Here is a 14,905-nt window from a genome sequence, read left to right on the forward strand (position 1 = left end):
ACATCATCTATCAGTATACAAATCAGAATTTAGGTGACCGTTAAGGTCTCTGGGTCTCTTGTTGTTTATAGATCATATAAAACTTCATCAAGCTAAACTTCATTACCCCTTTAAGATCAGTACTCATTTAATTCTTCAAATTTGCTCAGTTACGTCAATAATTCATATGTAAATAATAAACATCTAAAAATAGAACGTCATCTAACCCTGCGCATGCTGAGTTACATATCATATCCCCAGAAAAATCATGGGTTTGTTTATCAAATACCGAGATTAGTTTCCCTGTCAATCTACAGTGGCTTTTCACGTTTAACTCATCTTGAATCTTTGTCGAACAGACTCTTGTTGACTCTGTAGGTTATAGATGATGATATGGTTTTGGCCCGTCATTTTCTTTGCCTTCGTGGCAGCAACCAGTACGTCTGGTTGACTTTGGGCTTCTAATGCATGGCTTTGAATGTCGGTCAGCCATTTTTCAAAAAAAAACCAGTAGGAGCATGCTTGCAATTGTATGATATATTTTCCACAGCTCATTTACAATTAGAGAGTGGAGCACCACATTAGAGATTCCCAATAATCAGCGAGTAGTTTCCCCATTTTCATTGCGATTACAAAGAACAAAGATATTGATTCTCTCTTTATCATCATTAGGGTATAAATTATCATTCAACATATTTTTGTACTGTTGCACAGAGGCTTTAATTATCTGAAATCCTGAAAATAATTTAAGAATTAAACAAAATGAAAACATATTTATGGTAACAATATTTCAGCATATGATTAAAACTGGACCTTGAATTAGTGAAATTTTGAATGCCAAAAAATAAGCCAATGAGTCAATGAGTTTTGCTCATGTGTGCAAAAAAAATAAAAACCTGGACAGAGAAATATATTGTCATGTCTTGGTTGCTGTCCTTCTAAAATGATAAAACTTTTGCTAAAGTAATTAGGTAAAGTAATTTGAATCTTGGATTTCCATAAATGACACTTTCACTTCATTTGCTCTAGTAAGATTTTCATTTTACAGCTCCAGGAGCAAGCAACGGAGATGTTGCAAATCAAGCAACAGCCACAAAAAGGTTTGTACATTTTTAAACGAACATTAATGTTCGGTTATTGCCATCAAGAACTGGACTGAGAAATATGACCATATTTGGTAGCCACATTCACCAATACGCCATCTACTGTCTGTTTCAATGAAATATGGCTGCCTCCATTGCCTTACGCTTCAAATAATTTACTGGCAAAGACATCTTCGTTTTATGTAGTAGTTTTACCGAAAATGTTGAAATGTATTCAGTAGATGTTTTCAAGATGCATACGATTTGAGAAATACATAACGCTAGCGAAATGTGAAGACTAAATGAACCTGAACTTTGCGAATAACTCCAGGTCAATATATTTATGTAAACAAATATTGCGCAGGCGCATTCGTCTCTGGATGTTTAGAAAGTTTTGCTCTTCCGTGTTCATTCCAAAACGGCTGACATTATAGCATAGGTCTGCAAATATGTCCGCGATTTACTTAAATGTGTAATATATATATTCTAGAATGTTACATCATTATCAACTAGATGAGTATTTCTATAATTTAGAGAAAAAAATATATCAATAACGGCATACGAGACGATACATTGTATCATACTATAGGTTACTGTACATGTTTGCGAGAAAGGTAGATACTAGGTGGCATTTGTGGTCAGGGTGACTGGTCATAGCGTTAACATTGTCATCGATTTCCATATTCCATTTTCCTTTGACGATAACGACCAATAAATCAAATGCAAATGATAATATCTTGTTGCCATGTGGACGGGATTGGTTGTTGTAGGCGATACTTGGAATGTATTTACTGTTGTAAGGGAGGTAACTGCAAGATTAGGGAAATCAAATGTTAAACCAATTTGATTGGTCGATTCTTCCATGACTTTGGCAATGGGTTTACAATCGAAGTGACAGATAACTACGGCAATATTCAGATGATATCAACGATAACATTTTGAGATACGTGTGGTCGGCAGTTGTCAGGTTTAAAATGATCAATTATATAGCTTGTTTTTATTTCGGCAAAGTCGAGAATACTTACTGAAACGGACCACAGGTGAAGCAGACTTGGAAATACCGAAACGAAGAAAAATGGGGCTTAATTATAATATAAATTGGCATTATTTTCAGAGAATTGACCCACATATATGTTTTTCAATGCCTAATTGTATCATATGTAAAATATTAGAGGTTTACGAATTTTAAATTAATTCATTTGCGAATCGCGGCCCGATTGTCGTTAGAGTGGAATTACCGAAATGGCCGATAGTGGACCCAAATCGATATTTTTACGAGAGAATGGACCCAATATAGGATCTATTAATCTTTGGTGTGTGTATAGAGACCATATGCATTTTTTTCCTTTACCTGGAAGTATTTTGAAAGAATTTACAAAATACCGAATTCACGATCAAATTTTCGATTGTGACGAACTACTGAGACGGTGTTAAGTTCATGTTAAGTCAATCTGGTTGAAATCAGCTGTTACATATGTACATATGGCTACGTTTACTATGCAATACGCCTACGTATTTTATTTTCAAAGACGGAAAACGGAAATCCGGATTATCTAAAAACAAATGCAAAAAGACTTGTGATATTCACTTTAATTTGATATTCATTCATTAATTGTTATTTGTAGTTTTATAACTTCTGAAGTAGTGTGATCGATTCTCTATATAATATTGCTGTACATGTGGAACTTGTGTTATTTTTCAAACAAATTCATTTTGATAATTTGTTAATTTAGAACGTTCATCAAGTCATGATCAAGACTTGAAATTCTCGCTACACCATACTTCAAACACAGTAAGCAATGAATTGATCAATTGAAAATTGAAGTCAAGCAAATGAGTTAATATTTACCTAAATAATTTTTCAATATACAACACATGTTCAGATGACTATTTGTGCCATGCTGTTACAAGATTTCAGTTACAATTCTAAAAGTCAAGCAAATGAGTTAATATTTACCTAAATAATTTTTCAATATACAACATATGTTCAGATGACTATTTGTGCCATGCTGTTACAAAATTTCAGTTACAATTCTAAAATTGAATTAGTATGTAAATATATGTTATACTGTCAATATCCACAAAGCGAGTGTAGTCTACTGTACTCAGTCATGCCGGTAGATAGCGGTACATATACGTACTGCTTACATCTCGTGCTTACTTGTGTGAACTATAAATCAATAACAAAAATGGTTCATATATTTCTATATATGACTTCACAAATTATGCGGTGTCTGAAGATCTGAATGAAGTGAATAAACGATGTATAAAATTATTTTTATGAAATATTCAAGTCATAGATCATTCTTTTTTTTTAAATACTGATTTCAGGTCCATTTTGGTAATTCAACTATAACGGCAATTAAAATACTTCTCGTTTTTTTAAAGCCGGAAAACGGAAATCCGGATTATCTAAAAACAAATGCAAAAATACTTGTGATATTCACTTAATTTGATATTCAGCCGTTATTTGTAGTTTTATAACTTTTGATATATTGTGATTGATTCTCTATATAATATTGCTGTGGAACTTGTGTTATTTTTCAAACAAATTCATTTTAATAATTTGTTAATTTAAAATTTTCATCAAGTCATGATCAAGACTTGAAATTCTCACTACACCATACTTCAAACACGGAGTAATCAATGAATTGATAAACTGAAAATACAACAAATGTTCAGATGACTATTTGTGCCATGCTGTTACAAGATTTCAGTTACAATTCTAAAATTGAATTAGTATGTAAATATATGTTATCCTGTCAATATCCACAAAGCGAGTGTAGTTTACTGTACTCAAAGTTATGCCAGTAGATAGCGGTACATATACTTCCTGCTTACATCTAGTGCTTACTTGTGTGAACTATAAATCAATAACAAAATGGTTTCATATATTTCTATATATGACTTCACAAAATATGTGGTGTCTGAAGATCTGAATGAAATGAATAAACGTTGTATTACATTATTTTTATGAAATATTCAAGTCATAGATCATTCTCTTGAAAATATTGATTTCAAGTCCATTTTGGTAATTTTACTATGACGGCAATCAGGCCTAGAATGGCGAATAAACCCCTAATATTTTACATATGATTAATTTTGACATTGGAGAGCATATAATTGTGTCCATTCTCTAAGCACTGGTAGAATGTACAGAATAGAGCTTCATAAATATATTCTCAAAATTACTAATTACCCCGGTAAATATAACATTTTACATAAACCTCCCATGACTGATGATTAAACTTGCAAATCTCCTGTGTCATTCCAATTTTGATATGTGTAAATACATACACGTACTGTATATATATAGTTATAGATATGGAATGCTTCACAATTTGCATACAGTTATGGAATATTATAACACCCCCAAACATGTTCTCTCCACATAAAGGTGTGATTTTTGCAATTACATTGCTGAATTATGTGGTTCAGTATGATTGGATGATCAACATTTGAAAAGGACAATAAATAGGGAATGTGTTGTCCCATCGAATGGACTGTAATCTTTGTGATCAGGTTTGAAGTTGAAAATGAATCTTGAAGTTTTCGTTTCCTGTTTGCTGAGTTATTCGATGAAGATAGTCTTTATCTGGTTGTTATTCTTTATCACATTGTTTACAATACTGTAATTATACCAGAAGTTTATCTTCTCATATAAAGATTTATTAACATCAAATGATTCCTGAACAAAAGGAGTCAGGTTTTGTTTTGTTTTGAAGTACCATAAATGCTTGAGTACAGTTTCAATAGGATACATTCTTAATTCGGGCCTTGATTAGCAGCTCTGGTTTTGGTTTTCAGTAATTCTTTATGTGTATTTCATCATATTAAGTTGAAATACAACTATGTATGCCAAACTAACGATGGAACTAGCCTAAATTTAGTGCATATTAAGTTGGCATCAATAAGGTCACAGAGTCCTGGCTGTATTATAACTGATGATGCCTTCCCGAAAGAAAGAAGACATATTTTATTTTCATCGATCCAAGATAGATCAACAAACTTCCAATTTCAATTAGGACCTTACAGAAACATGCATGTGTACAATCAAATCAGATCAGCTGCAAACATTTCAAATTATTTGCAATTAATTCCTAAACCGACATCAGTAAATTTATCAAATTAAAACTTAGAAGATTACTGATTTTGCATTAAACAATAATGTTCGTTTACAGTACTTCCAGTACTTTGATTTCATAGAGTGTTCTGGTTTATAGTTTAATGCCACAACAAAATGTTCATCCTTTGGTGTTTTAAAACAATTCTGTATTGATTTTTATTCAGGTGTCGGTAAAGTCAGTTGTTGGTAAAGCAGGTGTCGGTAAAGTCAGTTGTTGGTAAAGCAGGTGTCGGTAAAGTCAGTTGTTGGTAAAGTCAGTTGTTGGTAAAGTCATGTGTCGGTAAAGTCAGGTGTCGGTAAAGTCAGATGTCGGTAAAGTCAGGTGTCGGTAAAGTCAGTTGTTGGTAAAGTCATGTGTCGGTAAAGTCAGGTGTCGGTAAAGTCAGATGTCGGTAAAGTCAGGTGTCGGTAAAGCCAGGTGTCGGTAAAGTCAGGTGTCGGTAAAGTCAGATGTCAATAAAGTCAGATGTCGGTAAAGTCAGATGTAGGTAAAGTCAGTTGTCAGTAAAGTCGGGTGTCAGTTAAGTCGGGTGTCGGTAAAGTCAGATGTCGGTAAAGTCAGGTGTCGGTAAAGTCAGGTGTCGGTAAAATCAGGTGTCGGTAAAGTCAAGTGTCGGTAAAGTCAGGTGTCGGTAAAGTCAGATGTAGGTAAAGACAGGTGTCGGTAAAGTCAGGTGTCGATAAAGTCAGGTGTCGATAAAGTCAGGTGTCGGTAAAGTCAGATGTAGGTAAAGCCAGGTGTCGGTAAAGTCAGGTGTCAGTTAAGTCTGGTGTCGATAACGTCAGTTTGCAGTAAAGTCTGGAGTCAATAACGTCAGGTTGCAGTGAAGTCTGGAGTCAATAACGTTGGGCGTCAGTGAAGTCAGGATTCAAAAACGTCAGGTTGCAGTGAAGTCTGGAGTCAATAACGTTGGGCGTCAGTAAAGTCTGGAGTCAATAACGTTGGGCGTCAGTAAAGTCTGGAGTCAATAACGTCAGGTTGCAGTAAAGTCTGGAGTCAATAACGTCAGGTTGCAGTGAAGTCTGGAGTCAATAACGTTGGGCGTCAGTGAAGTCTGGATTCAATAACGTCAGGTTGCAGTAAAGTCTGGAGTCAATAACGTTGGGCGTCAGTAAAGTCTGGAGTCAATAACGTTGGGCGTCAGTGAAGTCTGGAGTCAATAACGTTGGGCGTCAGTAAAGTCTGGAGTCCATAACGTTGGGCATCAGTAAAGTCTGGAGTCAATAACGTCAGGTTGCAGTAAAGTCTGGAGTCAATAACGTTGGGCGTCAGTAAAGTCTGGAGTCAATAACGTTGGGCGTCAGTAAAGTCTGGAGTCAATAACGTTGGGCATCAGTAAAGTCTGGAGTCAATAACGTTGGGCGTCAGTAAAGTCTGGAGTCAATAACGTTGCATTTGGGCGTCAGTAAAGTCTGGAGTCCATAACGTTGGGCGTCAGTGAAGTCTGGAGTCAATAACGTTGGGCGTCAGTAAAGTCTGGAGTCCATAACGTTGGGCATCAGTAAAGTCTGGAGTCAATAACGTCAGGTTGCAGTAAAGGCTGGAGTCAATAACGTTGGGCGTCAGTAAAGTCTGGAGTCAATAACGTTGGGCGTCAGTAAAGTCTGGAGTCAATAACGTTGGGCATCAGTAAAGTCTGGAGTCAATAACGTCAGGTTGCAGTAAAGTCTGGAGTCAATAACGTTGGGCGTCAGTAAAGTCTGGAGTCAATAAATTCTGGCATCAGTAAAGTCTGGAGTCAATAAATTCTGGCATCAGTAAAGACTGGAGTTGATAAATTCTGGCGTCAGTAAAGTCCAGAATCAATAAATTTTGGTCTTAAAGCCTTAAGCCGATAAAGTCTGGTTTCGATAAAGTCAGGTGTCGGTAAAGTCAGGTGTCAGTAAAGTCAGGTGTCAGTAAAGTCAGGTGTCGGTAAAGTCAGATGTCAATAAAGTCAGATGTCGGTAAAGTCAGATGTAGGTAAAGTCAGTTGTCAGTAAAGTCGGGTGTCAGTTAAGTCGGGTGTCGGTAAAGTCAGATGTCGGTAAAGTCAGGTGTCGGTAAATTCAGGTGTCGGTAAAGTCAGGTGTCGGTAAAGTCAGGTGTCGGTAAAGCCAGATGTAGGTAAAGACAGGTGTCGGTAAAGTCAGGTGTCGATAAAGTCAGGTGTCGATAAAGTCAGGTGTCGGTAAAGTCAGATGTAGGTAAAGCCAGGTGTCGGTAAAGTCAGGTGTCAGTTAAGTCTGGTGTCGATAACGTCAGTTTGCAGTAAAGTCTGGAGTCAATAACGTCAGGTTGCAGTGAAGTCTGGAGTCAATAACGTTGGGCGTCAGTGAAGTCAGGATTCAAAAACGTCAGGTTGCAGTGAAGTCTGGAGTCAATAACGTTGGGCGTCAGTAAAGTCTGGAGTCAATAACGTTGGGCGTCAGTAAAGTCTGGAGTCAATAACGTCAGGTTGCAGTAAAGTCTGGAGTCAATAACGTCAGGTTGCAGTGAAGTCTGGAGTCAATAACGTTGGGCGTCAGTGAAGTCTGGATTCAATAACGTCAGGTTGCAGTAAAGTCTGGAGTCAATAACGTTGGGCGTCAGTAAAGTCTGGAGTCAATAACGTTGGGCGTCAGTGAAGTCTGGAGTCAATAACGTTGGGCGTCAGTAAAGTCTGGAGTCCATAACGTTGGGCATCAGTAAAGTCTGGAGTCAATAACGTCAGGTTGCAGTAAAGTCTGGAGTCAATAACGTTGGGCGTCAGTAAAGTCTGGAGTCAATAACGTTGGGCGTCAGTAAAGTCTGGAGTCAATAACGTTGGGCATCAGTAAAGTCTGGAGTCAATAACGTTGGGCGTCAGTAAAGTCTGGAGTCAATAACGTTGCATTTGGGCGTCAGTAAAGTCTGGAGTCAATAACGTTGGGCGTCAGTAAAGTCTGGAGTCAATAACGTTGGGCATCAGTAAAGTCTGGAGTCAATAACGTCAGGTTGCAGTAAAGTCTGGAGTCAATAACGTTGGGCGTCAGTAAAGTCTGGAGTCAATAACGTTGGGCGTCAGTAAAGTCTGGAGTCAATAACGTTGGGCGTCAGTAAAGTCTGGAGTCAATAACGTCAGGTTGCAGTAAAGTCTGGAGTCAATAACGTCAGGTTGCAGTGAAGTCTGGAGTCAATAACGTTGGGCGTCAGTGAAGTCTGGATTCAATAACGTCAGGTTGCAGTAAAGTCTGGAGTCAATAACGTTGGGCGTCAGTAAAGTCTGGAGTCAATAACGTTGGGCGTCAGTGAAGTCTGGAGTCAATAACGTTGGGCGTCAGTAAAGTCTGGAGTCCATAACGTTGGGCATCAGTAAAGTCTGGAGTCAATAACGTCAGGTTGCAGTAAAGTCTGGAGTCAATAACGTTGGGCGTCAGTAAAGTCTGGAGTCAATAACGTTGGGCGTCAGTAAAGTCTGGAGTCAATAACGTTGGGCATCAGTAAAGTCTGGAGTCAATAACGTTGGGCGTCAGTAAAGTCTGGAGTCAATAACGTTGCATTTGGGCGTCAGTAAAGTCTGGAGTCAATAACGTTGGGCGTCAGTAAAGTCTGGAGTCAATAACGTTGGGCATCAGTAAAGTCTGGAGTCAATAACGTCAGGTTGCAGTAAAGTCTGGAGTCAATAACGTTGGGCGTCAGTAAAGTCTGGAGTCAATAACGTTGGGCGTCAGTAAAGTCTGGAGTCAATAACGTTGGGCGTCAGTAAAGTCTGGAGTCAATAACGTTGGGCGTCAGTAAAGTCTGGAGTCAATAACGTTGGGCATCAGTAAAGTCTGGAGTCAATAACGTCAGGTTGCAGTAAAGTCTGGAGTCAATAATGTTGGGCGTCAGTGAAGTCTGGAGTCAATAACGTTGGGCGTCAGTAAAGTCTGGAGTCCATAACGTTGGGCATCAGTAAAGTCTGGAATCAATAACGTCAGGTTGCAGTAAAGTCTGGAGTCAATAACGTTGGGCGTCAGTGAAGTCTGGAGTCAATAACGTTGGGCGTCAGTAAAGTCTGGAGTCCATAACGTTGGGCATCAGTAAAGTCTGGAGTCAATAACGTCAGGTTGCAGTAAAGTCTGGAGTCAATAACGTTGGGCGTCAGTAAAGTCTGGAGTCAATAACGTTGGGCGTCAGTAAAGTCTGGAGTCAATAACGTTGGGCATCAGTAAAGTCTGGAGTCAATAACGTTGGGCGTCAGTAAAGTCTGGAGTCAATAACGTTGCATTTGGGCGTCAGTAAAGTCTGGAGTCAATAACGTTGGGCGTCAGTAAAGTCTGGAGTCAATAACGTTGGGCATCAGTAAAGTCTGGAGTCAATAACGTCAGGTTGCAGTAAAGGCTGGAGTCAATAACGTTGGGCATCAGTAAAGTCTGGAGTCAATAACGTTGGGCATCAGTAAAGTCTGGAGTCAATAACGTCAGGTTGCAGTAAAGTCTGGAGTCAATAACGTTGGGCGTCAGTAAAGTCTGGAGTCAATAACGTTGGGCGTCAGTAAAGTCTGGAGTCAATAACGTTGGGCGTCAGTAAAGTCTGGAGTCAATAACGTTGGGCGTCAGTAAAGTCTGGAGTCAATAACGTTGGGCATCAGTAAAGTCTGGAGTCAATAACGTTGAGCGTCAGTAAAGTCTGGAGTCAATAACGTTGAGCGTCAGTAAAGTCTGGAGTCAATAACGTTGGGCGTCAGTAAAGTCTGGAGTCAATAACGTTGGGCATCAGTAAAGTCTGGAGTCAATAACGTCAGGTTGCAGTAAAGTCTGGAGTCAATAATGTTGGGCGTCAGTGAAGTCTGGAGTCAATAACGTTGGGCGTCAGTAAAGTCTGGAGTCCATAACGTTGGGCATCAGTAAAGTCTGGAGTCAATAACGTCAGGTTGCAGTAAAGTCTGGAGTCAATAACGTTGGGCGTCAGTAAAGTCTGGAGTCAATAACGTTGGGCGTCAGTAAAGTCTGGAGTCAATAACGTCAGGTTGCAGTGAAGTCTGGAGTCAATAACGTTGGGCGTCAGTGAAGTCTGGATTCAATAACGTCAGGTTGCAGTAAAGTCTGGAGTCAATAACGTTGGGCGTCAGTAAAGTCTGGAGTCAATAACGTTGGGCGTCAGTGAAGTCTGGAGTCAATAACGTTGGGCGTCAGTAAAGTCTGGAGTCCATAACGTTGGGCATCAGTAAAGTCTGGAGTCAATAACGTCAGGTTGCAGTAAAGTCTGGAGTCAATAACGTTGGGCGTCAGTAAAGTCTGGAGTCAATAACGTTGGGCGTCAGTAAAGTCTGGAGTCAATAACGTTGGGCATCAGTAAAGTCTGGAGTCAATAACGTTGGGCGTCAGTAAAGTCTGGAGTCAATAACGTTGCATTTGGGCGTCAGTAAAGTCTGGAGTCAATAACGTTGGGCGTCAGTAAAGTCTGGAGTCAATAACGTTGGGCATCAGTAAAGTCTGGAGTCAATAACGTCAGGTTGCAGTAAAGTCTGGAGTCAATAACGTTGGGCGTCAGTAAAGTCTGGAGTCAATAACGTTGGGCGTCAGTAAAGTCTGGAGTCAATAACGTTGGGCGTCAGTAAAGTCTGGAGTCAATAACGTCAGGTTGCAGTAAAGTCTGGAGTCAATAACGTCAGGTTGCAGTGAAGTCTGGAGTCAATAACGTTGGGCGTCAGTGAAGTCTGGATTCAATAACGTCAGGTTGCAGTAAAGTCTGGAGTCAATAACGTTGGGCGTCAGTAAAGTCTGGAGTCAATAACGTTGGGCGTCAGTGAAGTCTGGAGTCAATAACGTTGGGCGTCAGTAAAGTCTGGAGTCCATAACGTTGGGCATCAGTAAAGTCTGGAGTCAATAACGTCAGGTTGCAGTAAAGTCTGGAGTCAATAACGTTGGGCGTCAGTAAAGTCTGGAGTCAATAACGTTGGGCGTCAGTAAAGTCTGGAGTCAATAACGTTGGGCATCAGTAAAGTCTGGAGTCAATAACGTTGGGCGTCAGTAAAGTCTGGAGTCAATAACGTTGCATTTGGGCGTCAGTAAAGTCTGGAGTCAATAACGTTGGGCGTCAGTAAAGTCTGGAGTCAATAACGTTGGGCGTCAGTAAAGTCTGGAGTCAATAACGTCAGGTTGCAGTAAAGTCTGGAGTCAATAACGTTGGGCGTCAGTAAAGTCTGGAGTCAATAACGTTGGGCGTCAGTAAAGTCTGGAGTCAATAACGTTGGGCGTCAGTAAAGTCTGGAGTCAATAACGTTGGGCGTCAGTAAAGTCTGGAGTCAATAACGTTGGGCATCAGTAAAGTCTGGAGTCAATAACGTCAGGTTGCAGTAAAGTCTGGAGTCAATAATGTTGGGCGTCAGTGAAGTCTGGAGTCAATAACGTTGGGCGTCAGTAAAGTCTGGAGTCCATAACGTTGGGCATCAGTAAAGTCTGGAATCAATAACGTCAGGTTGCAGTAAAGTCTGGAGTCAATAACGTTGGGCGTCAGTGAAGTCTGGAGTCAATAACGTTGGGCGTCAGTAAAGTCTGGAGTCCATAACGTTGGGCATCAGTAAAGTCTGGAGTCAATAACGTCAGGTTGCAGTAAAGTCTGGAGTCAATAACGTTGGGCGTCAGTAAAGTCTGGAGTCAATAACGTTGGGCGTCAGTAAAGTCTGGAGTCAATAACGTTGGGCATCAGTAAAGTCTGGAGTCAATAACGTTGGGCGTCAGTAAAGTCTGGAGTCAATAACGTTGCATTTGGGCGTCAGTAAAGTCTGGAGTCAATAACGTTGGGCGTCAGTAAAGTCTGGAGTCAATAACGTTGGGCATCAGTAAAGTCTGGAGTCAATAACGTCAGGTTGCAGTAAAGGCTGGAGTCAATAACGTTGGGCATCAGTAAAGTCTGGAGTCAATAACGTTGGGCATCAGTAAAGTCTGGAGTCAATAACGTCAGGTTGCAGTAAAGTCTGGAGTCAATAACGTTGGGCGTCAGTAAAGTCTGGAGTCAATAACGTTGGGCGTCAGTAAAGTCTGGAGTCAATAACGTTGGGCGTCAGTAAAGTCTGGAGTCAATAACGTTGGGCGTCAGTAAAGTCTGGAGTCAATAACGTTGGGCATCAGTAAAGTCTGGAGTCAATAACGTTGAGCGTCAGTAAAGTCTGGAGTCAATAACGTTGAGCGTCAGTAAAGTCTGGAGTCAATAACGTTGGGCGTCAGTAAAGTCTGGAGTCAATAACGTTGGGCATCAGTAAAGTCTGGAGTCAATAACGTCAGGTTGCAGTAAAGTCTGGAGTCAATAATGTTGGGCGTCAGTGAAGTCTGGAGTCAATAACGTTGGGCGTCAGTAAAGTCTGGAGTCCATAACGTTGGGCATCAGTAAAGTCTGGAGTCAATAACGTCAGGTTGCAGTAAAGTCTGGAGTCAATAACGTTGGGCGTCAGTAAAGTCTGGAGTCAATAACGTTGGGCGTCAGTAAAGTCTGGAGTCAATAACGTTGGGCATCAGTAAAGTCTGGAGTCAATAACGTCAGGTTGCAGTAAAGTCTGGAGTCAATAACGTTGGGCGTCAGTAAAGTCTGGAGTCAATAAATTCTGGCATCAGTAAAGTCTGGAGTCAATAAATTCTGGCATCAGTAAAGACTGGAGTTGATAAATTCTGGCGTCAGTAAAGTCCAGAATCAATAAATTTTGGTCTTAAAGCCTTAAGCCGATAAAGTCTGGTTTCGATAAAGGCCGGTGTCAGTAAAATCAGGTGTCAGTAAAGTCTAGAGTCATTAAGCCAGGTATTGGTTTAGTCTGGTGTCCGTAAATTTGAATACTAAATGTCAGATAGTTACATGTAATAAATGAAACTTGATGATGTAATTTTATTTTGATATATAAACTGAGATTGTGCGGCTGATGTTGACAGTGCGACAGCAACCAATGAAACCAGTATAGGAAGTAAATCCGACACAGGCTACAGCACCGGGTCGGCAACCAATGATTTTGTAGAGACCGCAGGAAGCAAGTTTGGTGGTTCAACAGCTGGCCCAGTCAGTACTGCCGACAACACGAAACCACAAACTGCTATTTCTGACAACAGCATAAAGTCTTCAGGATCCGAGGACAGAAACAATGTTTCCAGTAGCATTGGTAACAATAACTCGCTGTCAAGCCACAGTGAGAACAACAGCCAGGACAGTCTAACCAGGAGTGGCACAAACAGTAGGATATCACAGGATACAGGAACACACGCCAACAACATCCCAAGACAGCCGGTCAGTTCCCCTACGGCCATACATACCGCAGTATCAAGTAACCCGGGAACAGCCATTCCAAACAGATCACGAGCGTTCTACCCGGACTATGTTTTACTGGCCGACAGATTAAAGACTTTTGACCGATGGCCAGCAGACATACAACAGACTCCGGATCAGATGCTGGACAGTGGCTTCTTCTATGCTGGTAAGAGTGCTTGGAAATTTAAGATCCATCATTAAATCTTCAGAATCCATCGATCATCAATTAATACAAATTTATCACTTGAAAATGATGAATGAATAAACGTAACATATAACCTCCTAATAATGGAACTTATTTCTGAAATCTCTGTTATATCTTTTTAAGCTGTAAATAACCAGAGGTCATTAACATTTTACTGACCATGGTAACATAAGCATAGGATGGCTACATCTCCCCATAAATTCTGACATGGTGTCAAAAGTGCAAAAACATAAGATAAAGTCTTCATTTTTTCAATTTTCATTTTAAGAAAATATTAAAACAACAATTATTTAAGTATGTATGATTAAAAAATTGGTTTTATTCTTGGTGACAATGTTTGTAAAAGCTATTCTTAATGACAAAAGTAAAACTTAATTTTATCCCATACTTTTGTTTCAGGTTACGAAGACTGTGTCCGCTGTTTTCAGTGCGGAATCGGTAAGATTTAGACAGTAAACCTATGTAAAATAATTCTTAAAGAAATGATCATGAGAGGTCTTAACTTAATATCATGGCACGACATGATCAGTCTTGTACATTAACCATAATACAAATTTTGTGTCAACAACCATATTAGTTTTTAGTATTCCGTCTGAGGACATGATCTTTTTTTTTTCTGGAGTTACTTCCCTTGTAATGGCAATATATGAAGAGCTTGTCAGACGGAATTTAAGATTTAACTTTAATCAGCTTACCACAATAAAGAAATAAGCTGTAAACTGACAGAAATCACGTTTGTTTGACTTGATGGAGTTTTGAAGTGGTCTCATTGAACTATGTACTGCTGATCTGCATTTTATTTCCATAAATTTCTGAGGAGTTATTCCCCTTTAATGAGTCCTGACTTTCATAAATTCATTTTTGATGTGGGAGTGTGGGATATTAAATTAGTTTTGATTTACAGTTCACCATGTTTTCAGGTTTAAAGTGGTCTCATTGAACTTTGTACTGCTGATCTGCATTTTATTTCCATGAAATTCTGAGGATTTATTCCCCTTTAACAAGTACCAGTCCTGATTTCTGATGTGGGAAAGTGGGACACTAAATTAGTCTGAGACCTTGAGTTCACTTTTTTTCAGGTTTACGTAACTGGGAGCCTCCAGATAATCCACATGTGGAACATGCAAGATGGTCGCCAAGATGTGCTTTTCTGCTACAAGTTAAAGGGCCGGACTTCATCAATCTTGTATTGGATGCTGTTGCTCAGCTTGAACGGAGAGTGAGTACATCATTATTACGGACACATATCCTTATCATCTGGTTTGGTTTATTTTGTTAAGCGTCCTATTAAAAGCCAG

The 14,905-nt window shown here is 39.6% G+C and overlaps 1 protein-coding gene across 1 annotated transcript in view; it reads left to right on the forward strand.

Annotated features, from left to right (window-relative positions):
- The window catches only part of LOC117326934 (baculoviral IAP repeat-containing protein 2-like), a 45,192-nt gene that overhangs the window by 24,713 nt on the left and 5,574 nt on the right, over window positions 1–14,905 (forward strand). The window contains exons 3-6 of the mRNA XM_033883738.1: window positions 1,028–1,079; window positions 13,033–13,568; window positions 14,007–14,045; window positions 14,687–14,826. Of these exons, the coding sequence (XP_033739629.1) occupies window positions 1,028–1,079; window positions 13,033–13,568; window positions 14,007–14,045; window positions 14,687–14,826 (767 nt within the window). The remainder of the gene's footprint in view (window positions 1–1,027; window positions 1,080–13,032; window positions 13,569–14,006; window positions 14,046–14,686; window positions 14,827–14,905) is intronic.

The sequence above is a fragment of the Pecten maximus genome, chromosome 5 (assembly GCF_902652985.1).
Source record: "Pecten maximus chromosome 5, xPecMax1.1, whole genome shotgun sequence".
NCBI lineage: Eukaryota > Metazoa > Mollusca > Bivalvia > Pectinida > Pectinidae > Pecten > Pecten maximus.